General features: G+C 39.7%; 1 protein-coding gene across 1 annotated transcript in view; it reads right to left on the bottom strand.

The window, feature by feature from the left end:
• The window catches only part of LRP1B (LDL receptor related protein 1B), an 875,307-nt gene that overhangs the window by 482,839 nt on the left and 379,319 nt on the right, over positions 1-13,149 (bottom strand). Inside the window, exons 16-17 of the mRNA XM_030580310.1 lie at positions 11,598-11,714; positions 26-106 (exon numbers count right to left, since the gene is read on the bottom strand). Of these exons, the coding sequence (XP_030436170.1) occupies positions 26-106; positions 11,598-11,714 (198 nt within the window). The remainder of the gene's footprint in view (positions 1-25; positions 107-11,597; positions 11,715-13,149) is intronic.

Raw genomic sequence — 13,149 nt, 5'->3', positions numbered from 1 at the left:
AGAATACTGAACATTTGGTACTTGCCTGAGTCACAGTGCCATTTACTGCTAACACATCTTCCATTTTTGCATATAAATTGAGTTACTGGTTCACAGGTTGGGAATTCTGTGAAGGATATGAAGGTATCCAACATGAAATGTGTTAATGGCAATACCAGATTTAATTTGTATCCCATCTATTTGAGTCCCCTCCCTCATACATGCACAAAGGCACAGAAGAATAATTAACACACTTATTGAAGTGGCCATTGCTTCAGGAAGATAATTTCAGCATCTTCTAAATGAGTGTCTCCTAGTTCCTAGAAGGGAAGGTTAGTCATTTGCTGCTGAAGGACAATCAGTAAACGCTGTAGTGCTACCAGCAAAGAATCCTGTGGCACCTTATAGACTAACAGACGTTTTGGAGCATGAGCTTTCGTGGGTGAATACCCACTTCCTCAGATGCATGTAATGGAAATATCCAGGGGCAGGTATATATATGTGTGCTAGCAAGCAAGCTAGAGATAACGAGTAGTGCTAGGAGAACAAACAGACACTTAGGAGTTTTACCAGCTCATCCAGTTTCCTGTAAATGAACAACAGCTGGAGGCAGCACCATGCTCTGCTTCTCTAAAGCGTATGCACGTTTCAAAAGTGCTGTTCTCTCCATGAATACAGAGAAAAGTAGGAGTAAAAACACTCTCTCAGTATTTTTAAAAAAAGGACAATGAAATCTGATATGATTTACATAGTAGAGAAAATCTGAAAATACGTCTTTCTGCAAAGATATGAGTTTTCTTGAATAAAGTTACAAAAATGCTATGCAATACCTGAAAACTAAATATGAAAATTACTCACTTTAATTCACTGATTTGGGTCTGTTTGAGGAGTAGGTGCTACTCAGTATAAGTAAAGGCATCACAGTGTCGCTATAAATTAAGTTACTAATTCAAAACCTGTATGAAGCAGAAGCCATATTGCACTACATTATCACATACAATTTTATATTCTGGCCACTCATGCAAGAGGTTTAAAGAAAGGGGACAAAAAGGTGCAAAGAGATCTTACACTGAGGATCAGTTAGAATCAGGGTGCTTGTGTTTCTTGAGTGCTTGGGAGTCACAGATGCCGGAGGGTGGGAGCAAATGCTGCACTGGCAATTCTGAGGGACAGGAGCTATTCCCAGGCAAAACCTATTCTCTCCTTTCCCTTGCCTTCCCAGCCTCAGCACACAGAGGGCTTTCTGCCTGACTTAGCACTTTGCAGGCAGAATGATTCTAGCTAATGTTGGGATGCACAGAACCTGCACTCTCCTCATTCACTTAAATTTACTGTGACTTTAAAGCTGTGTCTTGGTTCTTACTAATAAAGTATCTCTGAAGTAAATTTAATTGTAAAGTTACACCCTACCCTGTCAACTGTATGCATCATAATACTAATGACGAAATATAGTCTGAATTGTCAGAAATTCATATTTTCAAAAGTTCACTTTAATCATAAAATGTGTGATTGCAATGTAGCTGCTGGTAAAAAGCAGGAAATGAAACACTTGGAAAATACAGAAGTGATACAAAGGAACATGAAGACATTAGAATTACAAGTAGGAAATAAACTGCTTTGACAGTTACACACTGCAAGTCACCATTAAAGAGTGAATACTTACTAACAGTTCTCACATATATTCCAGTAAAACTATCAGGAAACTAAAACACTGGAATATGTATAGAGCTACAAAGTAAAGGCTCAGCCACACTACAACTCCAAGTCTATCCATGTTTGTTTAATACTCTTGTCCAATTATGGTTAGAACAAACAACTGAGCTGGCTCCAGAGTTTTATTTTCATATCAATACCAAGTGTAAACCAAGTTTGGGCATCCAGCGTTACCATAATGCTTAGCTGTGTTTGTATCAGTGCAGTCTGAAAAAATCTAGGCAACCACTCCATAATAAGCAATGGATCGCCTGAAGGATATGCATATCAAGCATCACCACTAGCCAAGGCAGGAGTGGGCAAACTATGGCCCGGAGGCCACATCCAGCCCTCCAAGCATTTTAATCTGGCCCTCGAGTTCCTGCCTGAAAGTGGGGTCTGGGTCTTGTCGCACTCCTGCGCTCCAGCCGGGGAGTGGGAACGGGGTCTTGCTCCACTCCGCATGGCTCACGGAAGCAGTGGCGTGTTCCCCCTCTGGTTCCTATGTATAGGGGCAGCCAGGGGTTCTACACGCTGCCCTCACTCCAATTGCTGCCTCTGCAGCTCCCATTGGCCGGAAATCACAGCTAATGGGAGCTGCAGGGGTGGCGCCTGTGGACAGGGCAGCGCACAGAGACGCCTGGCTGTACCTTTGCATAGGAGCCGGAGGGGGGACATGCTGCTGTTTCTGGCAGCTGCTTGAGGTAAGCACTACCCAGAGCCTGCCCCCCTGACCTCCTCTCATGCTCAACCCCTTGCTCCAGCCCTGAGCCCCCTGCCGCCCTCTGAATCCCTTATCACCAGCCCCATCCCAGAACTCGTACCCCCCAACCAGCGCCCTTCTGCACCCAACCCCCAATTTCATGAGCATTCATGGCCCACCATACAATCTCCATACCCAGATGTGGCCCTCAGGCCAAAAAGTTTGCCCACCCCTGTACTAAGGGAACAATGGAATTTACATCCCATTCTACACTGGAATATTTTGGTGCTGGAACCTCTGCCACAATTGTGGAATGCCCTACGTTCACACACACAAACGAATATTTACAAAGGTGCACAAGTGCTAAAAGCAACATTGAAACTGAACTTCCTTGGAGCAAGTCTCTGCATTTTTGTATCCTGCAATGGCTTACTTCACTTCTGCACCTGTAGTGCATTATGCAAATGTTGGTGTTGCAGTTGCAACATTGCATTTGGTCCTCCCAGCACCAACCCACAATATTTCTGCAACTCCATCAGGAACTACTCTGTGCAGAAACTCCTGTAATTCCAATTACTTTCTTGTTTTAAGTTAGTGCAACTTCTGTAATTTTTTGCATACAAAATCTCCATTTCATATAGTATGATGCATGCAGTCTTAAGGCTTTTCTTAGTTTAAAATAAGTAATATTTTACACAACACTGATATATTTTTTAATAAATGTATTTCAGATATTAACAAACCCTAATTTATATATTTCACATTTTACATGTTTTCTTAAATCTCTCCAAGTGTGGATTATTATTCTCCAAAAAACCCTGCTTCAGGTATTGGTATTAGTATTCATGATATATTGGTACCACAATAAGAGGAGGTGCTGCATGTGGACACAATGAACACAACAAGCTTCCAGTAGTTTGGACTGCTAGTATTTATACAATGAACTGTTACAGGAGTAGAGCAGAACAGTTGTAAATTATAATATTGCACTTGTTATGCAGTGTGGACAAAGCATAGATTATCATATTGCTCACAGAGTTTAAACTAGGAGAAAAAATGCCCAGCCAAACTGGTTATACAAGTTTAAAAGGGAAGAGAGGTGCCCATCCACTTACTATTCCAGGCTTCTTGCAAGGACAAACCATGAGCAGTTGTCACAATTACTAATGGAGCATTAACTATGTAGCCTGTAGAAACAGACTATGTTGAAAGTTAGTCTGCAACCAACAAGCTCAGCTATATCATAGACAGGACCTAAAAAAAACTATTTATTGGTTGACAAAGAAGGGCAATAATGAGTATAGGATAGTAACAGCAAGGATGGAAAGGAATTGTCTGAGACTACCCAAAGGAGTATAAGGAAAATGGAATGAAACTACATAGAACCTTTGGCAAAACAAGAAAGCTGTTTTCTGTTTTTCTAAATAGTGTGATCTATCGGACGATGAAATAGTCTCCCAATAAACACTGTGACTTCTGCATTCGTTTAAAACTCAGCTACACAGATACTTTGAGATAATATTATAGGAAATAATCCTGCAATGACAAAGGAGCTCTTTGTTTTTCTAAATACACAGAAGTGTAATAATATGAATGATCTCTTTATGACTATGACTTGTTTTAATCACTGAATCTCTGGAGTTAGATTTACATGTGCTGCTGTTTTTTGTGCAGTAGATATGCCTATTTGAATTTTGATATCTTTTAAGGAAGCTAAATGAAAGGAGTGGGCTTAAGCAGAATCACAGATGAGGTAACAAAGGATGAGAAGAGGCAAGACAGTTTAATCAAGTAATCAATACAACTGGATATTAGAGAAAGTATCAAAAGGCTGAAAAGAAGCAGCTGTTTTCCTGGTACAGCACAAGGAGTAGGGCGAAAAGAAATGTAAAAATGCTGATGAGATCACTTTTGTCAATTATTCCTGGAGATTTTGTTTTTTATTATCTGTAGATGTCTGGTTTTGGGTTTTGTTGTTGTTGTTTTTTTCAGGGACCAGCACTTCTCTGCCAAAGTTTGCTCTGAGACAAATGAAGATGTGCTAAGGGCATGGGAATTCGTTACGAACATTCTTCACGTGTTTCAAGCAAAGCTGAGACTTTTTCTAATTTAGCTTTTTACTGAAGTCTTAGATATAAATATTATACAGATCAGACTAATAGATCACTTTTGAAAGATGCGTTCAACTTGTACATTAAAACTAGATTCCTATATTTTTTCCCTTCACATCAAACATATATCATTTCAAAACTAACAAGGAGTCCAGTGGCACCTTAAGGACTAACAGATTTACTTGGGCATAAGCTTTCGTGGGTAAAAACCCACTTCTACAGATGCATGGAGTGACTTGGAGCATGGACCTGGATGCATGGAGCCTTTCAAAACTGTGTTCTATGCTATGTTCACCTGTAAGGCCTAGATAAAGACACAGGAACTAATTAAAATGAATTGAGATGGGATCTTCCTATTTCAACATCAAACACAGAGTCCTCTGTGGCAAAGATTTCCTTGAAGTTATTTATGAAAGCATAGCTCCTCCTTCAGAAAGACCCACTAACCTTATATTAAATCTTTTTTTCCTCTATTTGCCAGGTTTTTCAATTGATTTTGCATTCTGGCAATTTCTGCATAATGTTTTATTGATTTGAGCTTGGGCTTTAGAGTGTCTATCTCCAATTCCTCTGAAACAGTGTGCCTCCTCTTGAACTTTTCCTTTGATATATGTCATCTTTATTGTCACACAATGTGTTGTGCAAAGAGCCATTTGCTGAGTAAGGAGATTTTCCTTTTAGAATTTTGTGGGGTTTATGTCTTGCAGATTTAGATTTCCCATGCAGACCTTCCTCGACTGTGCCAAGGGCCTGGACAGGGTGTGAGGAACTAAGTCCACATCAGAGCAAAAGGCTGGTGAATCCTAATAAAAATCAGTAACTTTATCTTTGCTTTTCCTCTAAAATTACTTCCTTGGACTCTTGAAAGTTGCTGTATTTGTACTTTGGAGGTGATGGTGTGGGTTCAATTGATCCTGGTATCGATTTCTGACCCTAATCACCAGACACACTCTAATTTTCAGTCCTCCACCATCCTGGGAGAAAAAACCTTCCTCTGAAGTGGCAAAACTATGATTTTGTGTAAGTATTAGAGTTGCCAATTTTGGTTGGATGTATTCCTGGAAGTTTCATCACATGACATACTCTTTAATTAAAGATTAATCTTTAATTCCTGCAGACTCCAGGGCAGTCCTGGAATCTTGGAAACCCTAGTAAGTTTATGGAAATTGCTGAATCAACAGGGGGAGCCAGAGTTATTCAAATGCATGAGGAAAAATGCAGTTTGAAAACAAGTATCAGTCACGATAACACACACAAAAATAGGAAATAAAACATCATTTTGTCTCTCTTGAAAAATAATATTGCATACAGGGAATATTGTAAATTATTTCATAATAGTATGACTGGTAACAATGTTTTTCACAGTCAGAATCCTACAGTATACTCATGCTTGGCATCGAATTGTGATATAAAATGAAAAGAGAAGAATTAAGCACATTAACTTACTGTTTATAGTGCTTGAGTATGAAACTACAAGAAGATTAAAATGTATAAGTGATGTGTAAAGTTTGACCAGACTGAAATATTAAGAGTGAACAAAGATGATGCTGACAGTGACACAAGGAAAATTCAAGATGACCTGACAGGATGAAACAACCAATACCCTTTGCAAGAGAGTCATAAACATGAAAATAAAAAAAACAAACTGAAAAATCAAAAAGCATAATACAGCTAGATGAACTGGTCAGACAAACTACTTTATTGACTGTCACGTAATAGTATGATGTAGAATAGTATGATGTAGAATTCTCTTTTGTTACTTAGACCCATACTTTCCTTTCCCTCCCTCAAGCAAAGCAGAAGGGACCTGTTTGATGAAAGTTAGCAAAAATTGTTATTTGAAAGCCTGCACAGAGAGCTTGGCTATGTGAAACTGTCCCCTACCACTGTGCAACTGCCCCAAGACCCCCACACCATTTACACAGAAGAGTCACATTAAATATAGAGAGATTATTGCCTAAATGTAGAGAGAGTGAGGAAATAAACTGTAAAAATATATTCTGTAATTTAAGTATATGCTACTCTTTTATATGCCCTGTGAAACTTGTCACAGTGGTCACAGGACTGCAGCTGCCTGGGGTTACCTGTGCTGTCAGTGTCAGTAAAGGAGTCTAAAGTCTAAACCACATCAGCTATAAGCCAGAGATTGTGCAGTCTGTATCCACAGATTCATATTTTGCAGCCACTCCCTTTCCTCCTCCTCTTCCACATCTGTCCACTGTAATCAGTGTAAGTCTATGGCATAAATGCAACCATTCTGAATAAGCAGATTTTTCAGAAAAAGTTTCTTGCTGTACATTTTACAAAGAAATAGTGTTTACAAATGAAGACGAAAGAAAAGAGCAGTTTAGTCCACAATTTTCTCCTCTAAAAAAATCCTTATTCTGCACTATTGTATTTTATCTTAGTTTGTCTGAAAGACACTAAACAAATTAAAGTTGGATTTTGCTGCATAAATGCACCTTTTCATACGAAGGATAGTCCCATGAATTTGTATTAAAATGACAAATAACTATAGAAAGCTTTCAAATACATCAGCTTGCTGAAATTTAAAGTGCATGAAGCTTCAAATTTTTTGTATTTGCCACACAAACTTCAAGGGTTCTCCTTTTGAAACACCAATCCTGCAAATACTTGTGCATATACTTAATTTTAGACACGTGACTAGTCCCACTGAAGTCAGTGAGAGTACTCGTGCTGAAAGTTAAATACATGTGCTGGCATTTTCAGGATTGAGACCTGAATTTTTATACCTCAGCACTTTTTTTTGAAATACAACTACCCTGTTTATGAATGTGGCATACAGAAAATATGAAAATTAGGAATAGCTTCTGCTATTCCTTATTTGAAAATTAGGAATAGCTTCTGCTATTCCTTATTTTAATTTCTGCCAACAATTATGCACAGGAACACAAGGAAAGAGAGTCTCCTTAATTAAGCATCTGTTACCTCATTCTAGGCACAAATAAAAACATGGTAGTAGAATTGGACCCTGACATAGACGAATATCCAAGGGTGCAGTATGTGTGTTTTTCTCACCGTACGTTCACTTGCATGAAGAATGCTGAGTGAACAAGAGTTCAGCATCACAACTTTTTAAGTGCTTCGAGGACAGAGATTTTATATGAAATCAAATGGCATCTTCTAATCTGTTTATGGTGTTAACCAGAATTAACACATTACCTTTTCCTTTCATATCTGGAGATTTTCAGTTAAGGTACTAAAAATAAACTTGTCAAAGGTCCTGCATCTTGTACCCAGATGCTAGAGATATGCAAAAATGCTAATATATCTAATACCTAGATTTGGCAGAGGTTCAAGGGACTTCTAAAAATGTGCTCTACTAGCTAATGTAACTTTAAAAGCACCCCAGGTTTTACCTTAAAAAGTACTCTGACTTGCCTCTGCAGTTTTATTTTGCTTTTTCAAAGCATGTGATTGATTCTGAAATAAATAATCAAAATGATCAATATTATACTGACGCTCTGTACCTCGGGGAAACACTTTACACCCCCATGTTCACCTTTACAAAATGATTGTGGGGTGTCCAATGCAACATTTGTCATGTCAGGTGTCTTTGGAAGGCTCATGATGCACTGAGCATGGTTGGTATAGTGATGTTATAGTAATTGTTACAGTAAATGTTATAGGTTATAATTTCATGTATGTACTTATGAGGCTGAAAATGAATCCTCATGGTTTAAAATAATCCCAGGCAAAAACTCTCCAAGAGCTGAGAGGCAGTTCACACCTCATGTATGGGACAAACCCAGCCCAGCCTCATAGGAACAAAGGACGCTGGCCTAGACAGCAACAAAATAATCTGTTGGACTCTCGAGGGAGTCACCCCCTTCCTTTGGTCAGTTTGGACAAGGAACTGCTCACCTGACTCTGAAGATGGGGGGGGGGGCAGAGCCAAGAGGGAAAAAAAGGACATGATAAAAGGGAGAGACATTTGCCATGCTCTCTCTTTCTCTTCCACCTACATCTACAAAACACCGCACCAAGGGGAGAGCCTGGCTAAAGAGCAACCAGGCAGCCTCTGGTGAGAAGCATCTAAGTTTGTAAGGGCATTGAAAATGTTAAGATCAACTTAGAATGTGTTTTGGTTTTATTTCATTTGACCAAATCTGACTTGTTATGCTTTGACTTATAATCATTCAAAATATATCTTTATAGTTAAGAAATCTGTTTGTTTATTCTACCTGAAGCAGTGTGTTTGGTTTGTAGCATGTCAGAGATTCCCCTTGAGATCCCACTGGCCGGGAGCCTCCCTTCCCCCCACCCCCAAGGTAAGCACTGCCCCATAGCCCAACTCCATGACCCAGCCCTGAGCCCCCTTCTACATCCAAACTGCTGCTAGTCCAGCCACATCAGCCACTGCAAAAGTCACAGAGGTCACGGAAAGTCATGTGAGCTTCCAGTTAAATTTTAAGGTGTTCACTTTGATTAATAAAGCCCTGACTGCTTGGGATCAGCCTGGCTGACAGATCACCTCTTTCCCCGTAGCTACAATGAAGCAGAAGCTCTGATATTAGATCCCTCTTCATGTATTTAAGAGAGGTAGAGATCTCTGTAAAGTCCCCCAAACACAATGATACCCCTCTTGTCCCAGTCTCAAGTTTTACTAATTTACCCTAATTTGAAGCTCAACTGTAAAAAGTGATCGAAAGATCAAAAAAGTCAAAATAACCTAGAACAACAAATGTTAATGTGAACTGTCCAAAAAAGGGATACAATGGCTGAATTAGTCTAAACACAGAGGCCTACTGGTATAATTCAAAGACTATGTTAAGATTATGCCTGGTAAACAAGAACAGTATACAACCAGAAATCGACGAACCAAAATTGGTGTATTGAAAATTAGGCCTAATTGGTGAACAAAATAAGGAAAGGATAGGCTATTCTGCCCATTGCTCCCCTTTTGGGGCCCTGAAAAAGAGGCTTTGGGAAGAAAGTTGGCAACCATAATAACGGCTGACTGAGAGATGAGAGAAAGGGAAGGAGTAAGCATCATGGCTGCCACTCTCATTGTCTCCTGGGACCGGAACGTACTTCTTCATAATCCTGAAAGCTGTCCTGACCAGACAAGGCCAGAAAGAGGGACCCAGATGACACCACCATCTCTCCCAGCTCAATCTCAAACATCACATGAGATGTGAGATTTTTTCATCCTCACCCCCCATTGTGTCCTTTTCCTTCTCTACATTATTTCTCTTCTTTCCTCTCTTTCTTCCTTCCTTCCTTCTGTCTACTAAGAGTCTGGCTTAGTTGTCCAAGGGTATGGCTACAGTTACAGCTGTCTTTGTACAGCTGTGTAGGGAAAGCGCTGCAGTGTGGCCATACTGACAGCTACCAGTGCTGCAGTGTGGCCACATCTGCAGCATTTGCAGCGCTGGTGGGAGTGGTTCATTATGGGCAGCTATCCCAGCATTCAAGTGGCTGCAACGTGCTTTTCAAAAGAGGGGGTGGGGTGGAGTGTGACAGGGAGCATGGGGGAGACTTAGAGAGTGGATTTTTGCAGCTGACACTTTGTCAGCTCCCTATCTTGCAAGTTCTAAGGACTGGAAGATACACAGCACCAACCTTCAATCATTTTAAAAGTTTTGACCCCTTCCCCCACCCCTCTTTTATTCACTAAATGCAAATAGCCTTTAGACCAGATAAGCAGCTGCTCCAAAACGGACTCCCACCTCCCCCCCCACCGTGTTGCTTCTCTCCTCAAACAAACTGTGAACATTCCAAAGGAATCCCCCTGCCTGCCTCTGCTTGAGCAAACGAGTTGTGTTTGTTTTTTAGATAAGCAGCTCCAGGATCCCGGAGTACACAACAAAACAGCAGAGTGGCTGAGCAGGCATTCTGGGATACCTCCGAATACCTCCGAATACGAGGCCAATTACAGCGCTTTTGGTGGCCACACTTGTGGAGCAGCGCTGCATCACCAGCGCTGCAATCCTTATACCCCAGGCAGAGCAGGAGTACAGCCAGCGCTGCAGCCAGGGAGATGCAGCGCTGAATGTGCCTTGCAAGTGTGGACAGTGAGTAAGTTGCAGCGCTGTAAACCCACCACCAGCGCTGCAGCTCTCCAGCGTAGCCAAGCCTCAAGACTGTATATCTTGCTACGCTGCTGTTAGCCTGTGACCAGAAACAGGCAGCTAAACCAATGCCCTAAAACAGCCCATACTGTTACAAATTTATCAGGTCCGGGAGTGGCTGATAAGACTGAATGCTGTGACTGTTCTTCCAGCAGTGAAGTTACAAGTGAGAGTGAATGTCAGAGACAGAAACTGCATTTTCTCTTTGCTATTCTTTTCTCTCCCTTTTTGTATGTGTTAGTTTTGTTTTGTCTTCTAGCAAATTGGCTTTAACAACAACAGCAGCAACCAGCCCCTCTCAGCTACTCTTTTCTCAAAAGACCAGTTTTTACCATCTTTAACACCTTCTCAGAAACTGCCAGACAATTAGACAAGTTTTTGTTTTGTTCTGTTTTTCCCCTTCTGGGATGTTGTCAAAATCTAAGCCTTACTTAATACTTTACATTTTGAATGCTTTAACTGTTTTTCCCTTTTCCCCCCCTGTATCTTTCATAAAGGTCCAAAGAATCTTTAATGGTGTGATTCCATAGTAGGAAGCAGGCTGAGGTATCTGTACTCCAAACCCTGACCCTTCTTTAAAACTGGACAATGACTGGATTATGTTAACACCTTTGTCTCTTTGGGTTCATATGTTTAATCTAAATGAATATAACATAACGTTCAGGGCATGGTGAAAGGCCTATTTATTTCACTTGACCTTCAAAGAGAGATATGGGGTTGAGATATAGGCCAAACTGTGGGCGGGGGGGCGATAGTATTTGATTATGAATTGCTGCTTGGTAGTGGAAATAAGCTTCTAAATAAAAATAAAGTTTTTAGGGCAGAAATGCAGTAATTATTTATTGGTTCAATAAAAATTAAAAAATCCTACTATATCTTGTCTATTTTGTTCTTTACTTACATAAAGAGCCAAAATATCCTTAAAATCCTCTTATTTCTCTTTTTAAACCAGACTTTAAATCTTCACTTGATGTTTTTAATGGCCAGTTTATGTAGGGTAAATAATTAGTAACTTACCACATGATGCCATTTCATCTGTTTCATCACCACAGTCATCCTCCCTATCACACAACCACGATTTTGGAATACAACGTCCATTCCCACAAGAAAACTGATCAACTTGACATGTTCTTGCTGCAATGACAAAGGCAATGAAAATCTTAACATCTTAAAAGCAAGAGACAGAGTACAATCTGTTAGATCACCCAGTCCATGGCTTTCCTTAGAACTAACTTCGCAGATGGAGGTCTAGATGGTATTTGCTTTGCCCTTGACTGAGTGCTCTCCTCATCTCCTTTGCTCTCAGTGGAAACTGAAGGTACCTTCAGTACTGTACCCTTATCATTACATTCAATAATTCATAATGGATTTCCCGGTAGGTCAGAAATTTGTGAGGTTTCACAGAATTATGCAATTACTGGAAATTAAATGTTAAAAAAATATTTATGTTGTAGTCAAAATAATCAAAAATCTGAAAATGCCAAAGTAGGCCTAAGGCTGACATTCTCAAAGAAGTCAAAAGAAGTTAGGCATCCAAATCCAACTGAATTCCAGAGGAAGTTGGGTACTTAATTTCCCCAGTCTCCTTTGAAAATCAAAACCTAAATATTCAGAGCAGTGATTAGTATTTAAATAAAAACAGAATTAGATGATCTGGTTCATATTACAAATTATCCCTTCTCCCTATCAAATGTGCAGACAGTTGATTGCTGTATTTCATTAGTTCTGTGTAGTATGGTTTTCTTTCCACTTTAAAAATTAAATTAATGGTTTAACCTGGTTTGTAAAGAAATCATGTAATTGCTCACCTGACATCAGTCATCCCCCAAGGTTCAAAGCCACATTATTGACAATGAAGACAAAGGGAATAATGGGATTTCATTACAGTAAACCAGTTCATTATTTGTACATACCACTTGCCTTTAAAAAAATACACTGAAGAGTCTTTTGGGAATACTGGACCTAATTTTCATTTCTGGCATAATGATATTAAACAAAGCGGAGTTATGGCAGGGATAAATTTGGCCTATAGTGTGTGGATACACCTATGTATTTCTTGAAAATACAGACTTCTTCCAGACGCACAAAATATTACACTACTTCAGATGTTCCTTTTTGCTGTAGATTTAGCTTATGTAAAATGAAAACAATCCTTACAATTTTTTTCTTTTAGATTCAGTTCAAGTGACTATGATGGGCAAAGTACTAAACACTTGATCTTTATTGCTTCAAGAAGATTTGTACACATTTTGATGTGTGCTTTAGGTTGTTGTCATGTTGAAAAATAATCCTCTTCCAGGTTTCCTCCCTGATGGGATTATTTTTCATGTTATTATTGCTTTATTCATTGTCAACTATGCCATCAGTAAAAAACACAGCTCCCCAAAATCTTCAGTTCTACATTATGGCGATGATGATCATAACATTCATCATCACCATCATGGCAAACCCCCCAAAAGATGTGGCTTCCTTGTAAATCGAGCGCCACTCAGAACAGTGTCCGGCAGGATGCTTAAGGTAGTCTGATTGTATATTCAGTTTATATCTATCACTGGCAATGTTATTGTGT

Source organism: Gopherus evgoodei, chromosome 11, assembly GCF_007399415.2.
Source record: "Gopherus evgoodei ecotype Sinaloan lineage chromosome 11, rGopEvg1_v1.p, whole genome shotgun sequence".
In the NCBI taxonomy this organism is placed as follows: Eukaryota; Metazoa; Chordata; order Testudines; family Testudinidae; genus Gopherus; species Gopherus evgoodei.
The sequence above is the reverse complement of the archived record's forward strand: the minus strand, read 5'-3'. Positions and strand labels throughout refer to the sequence as shown.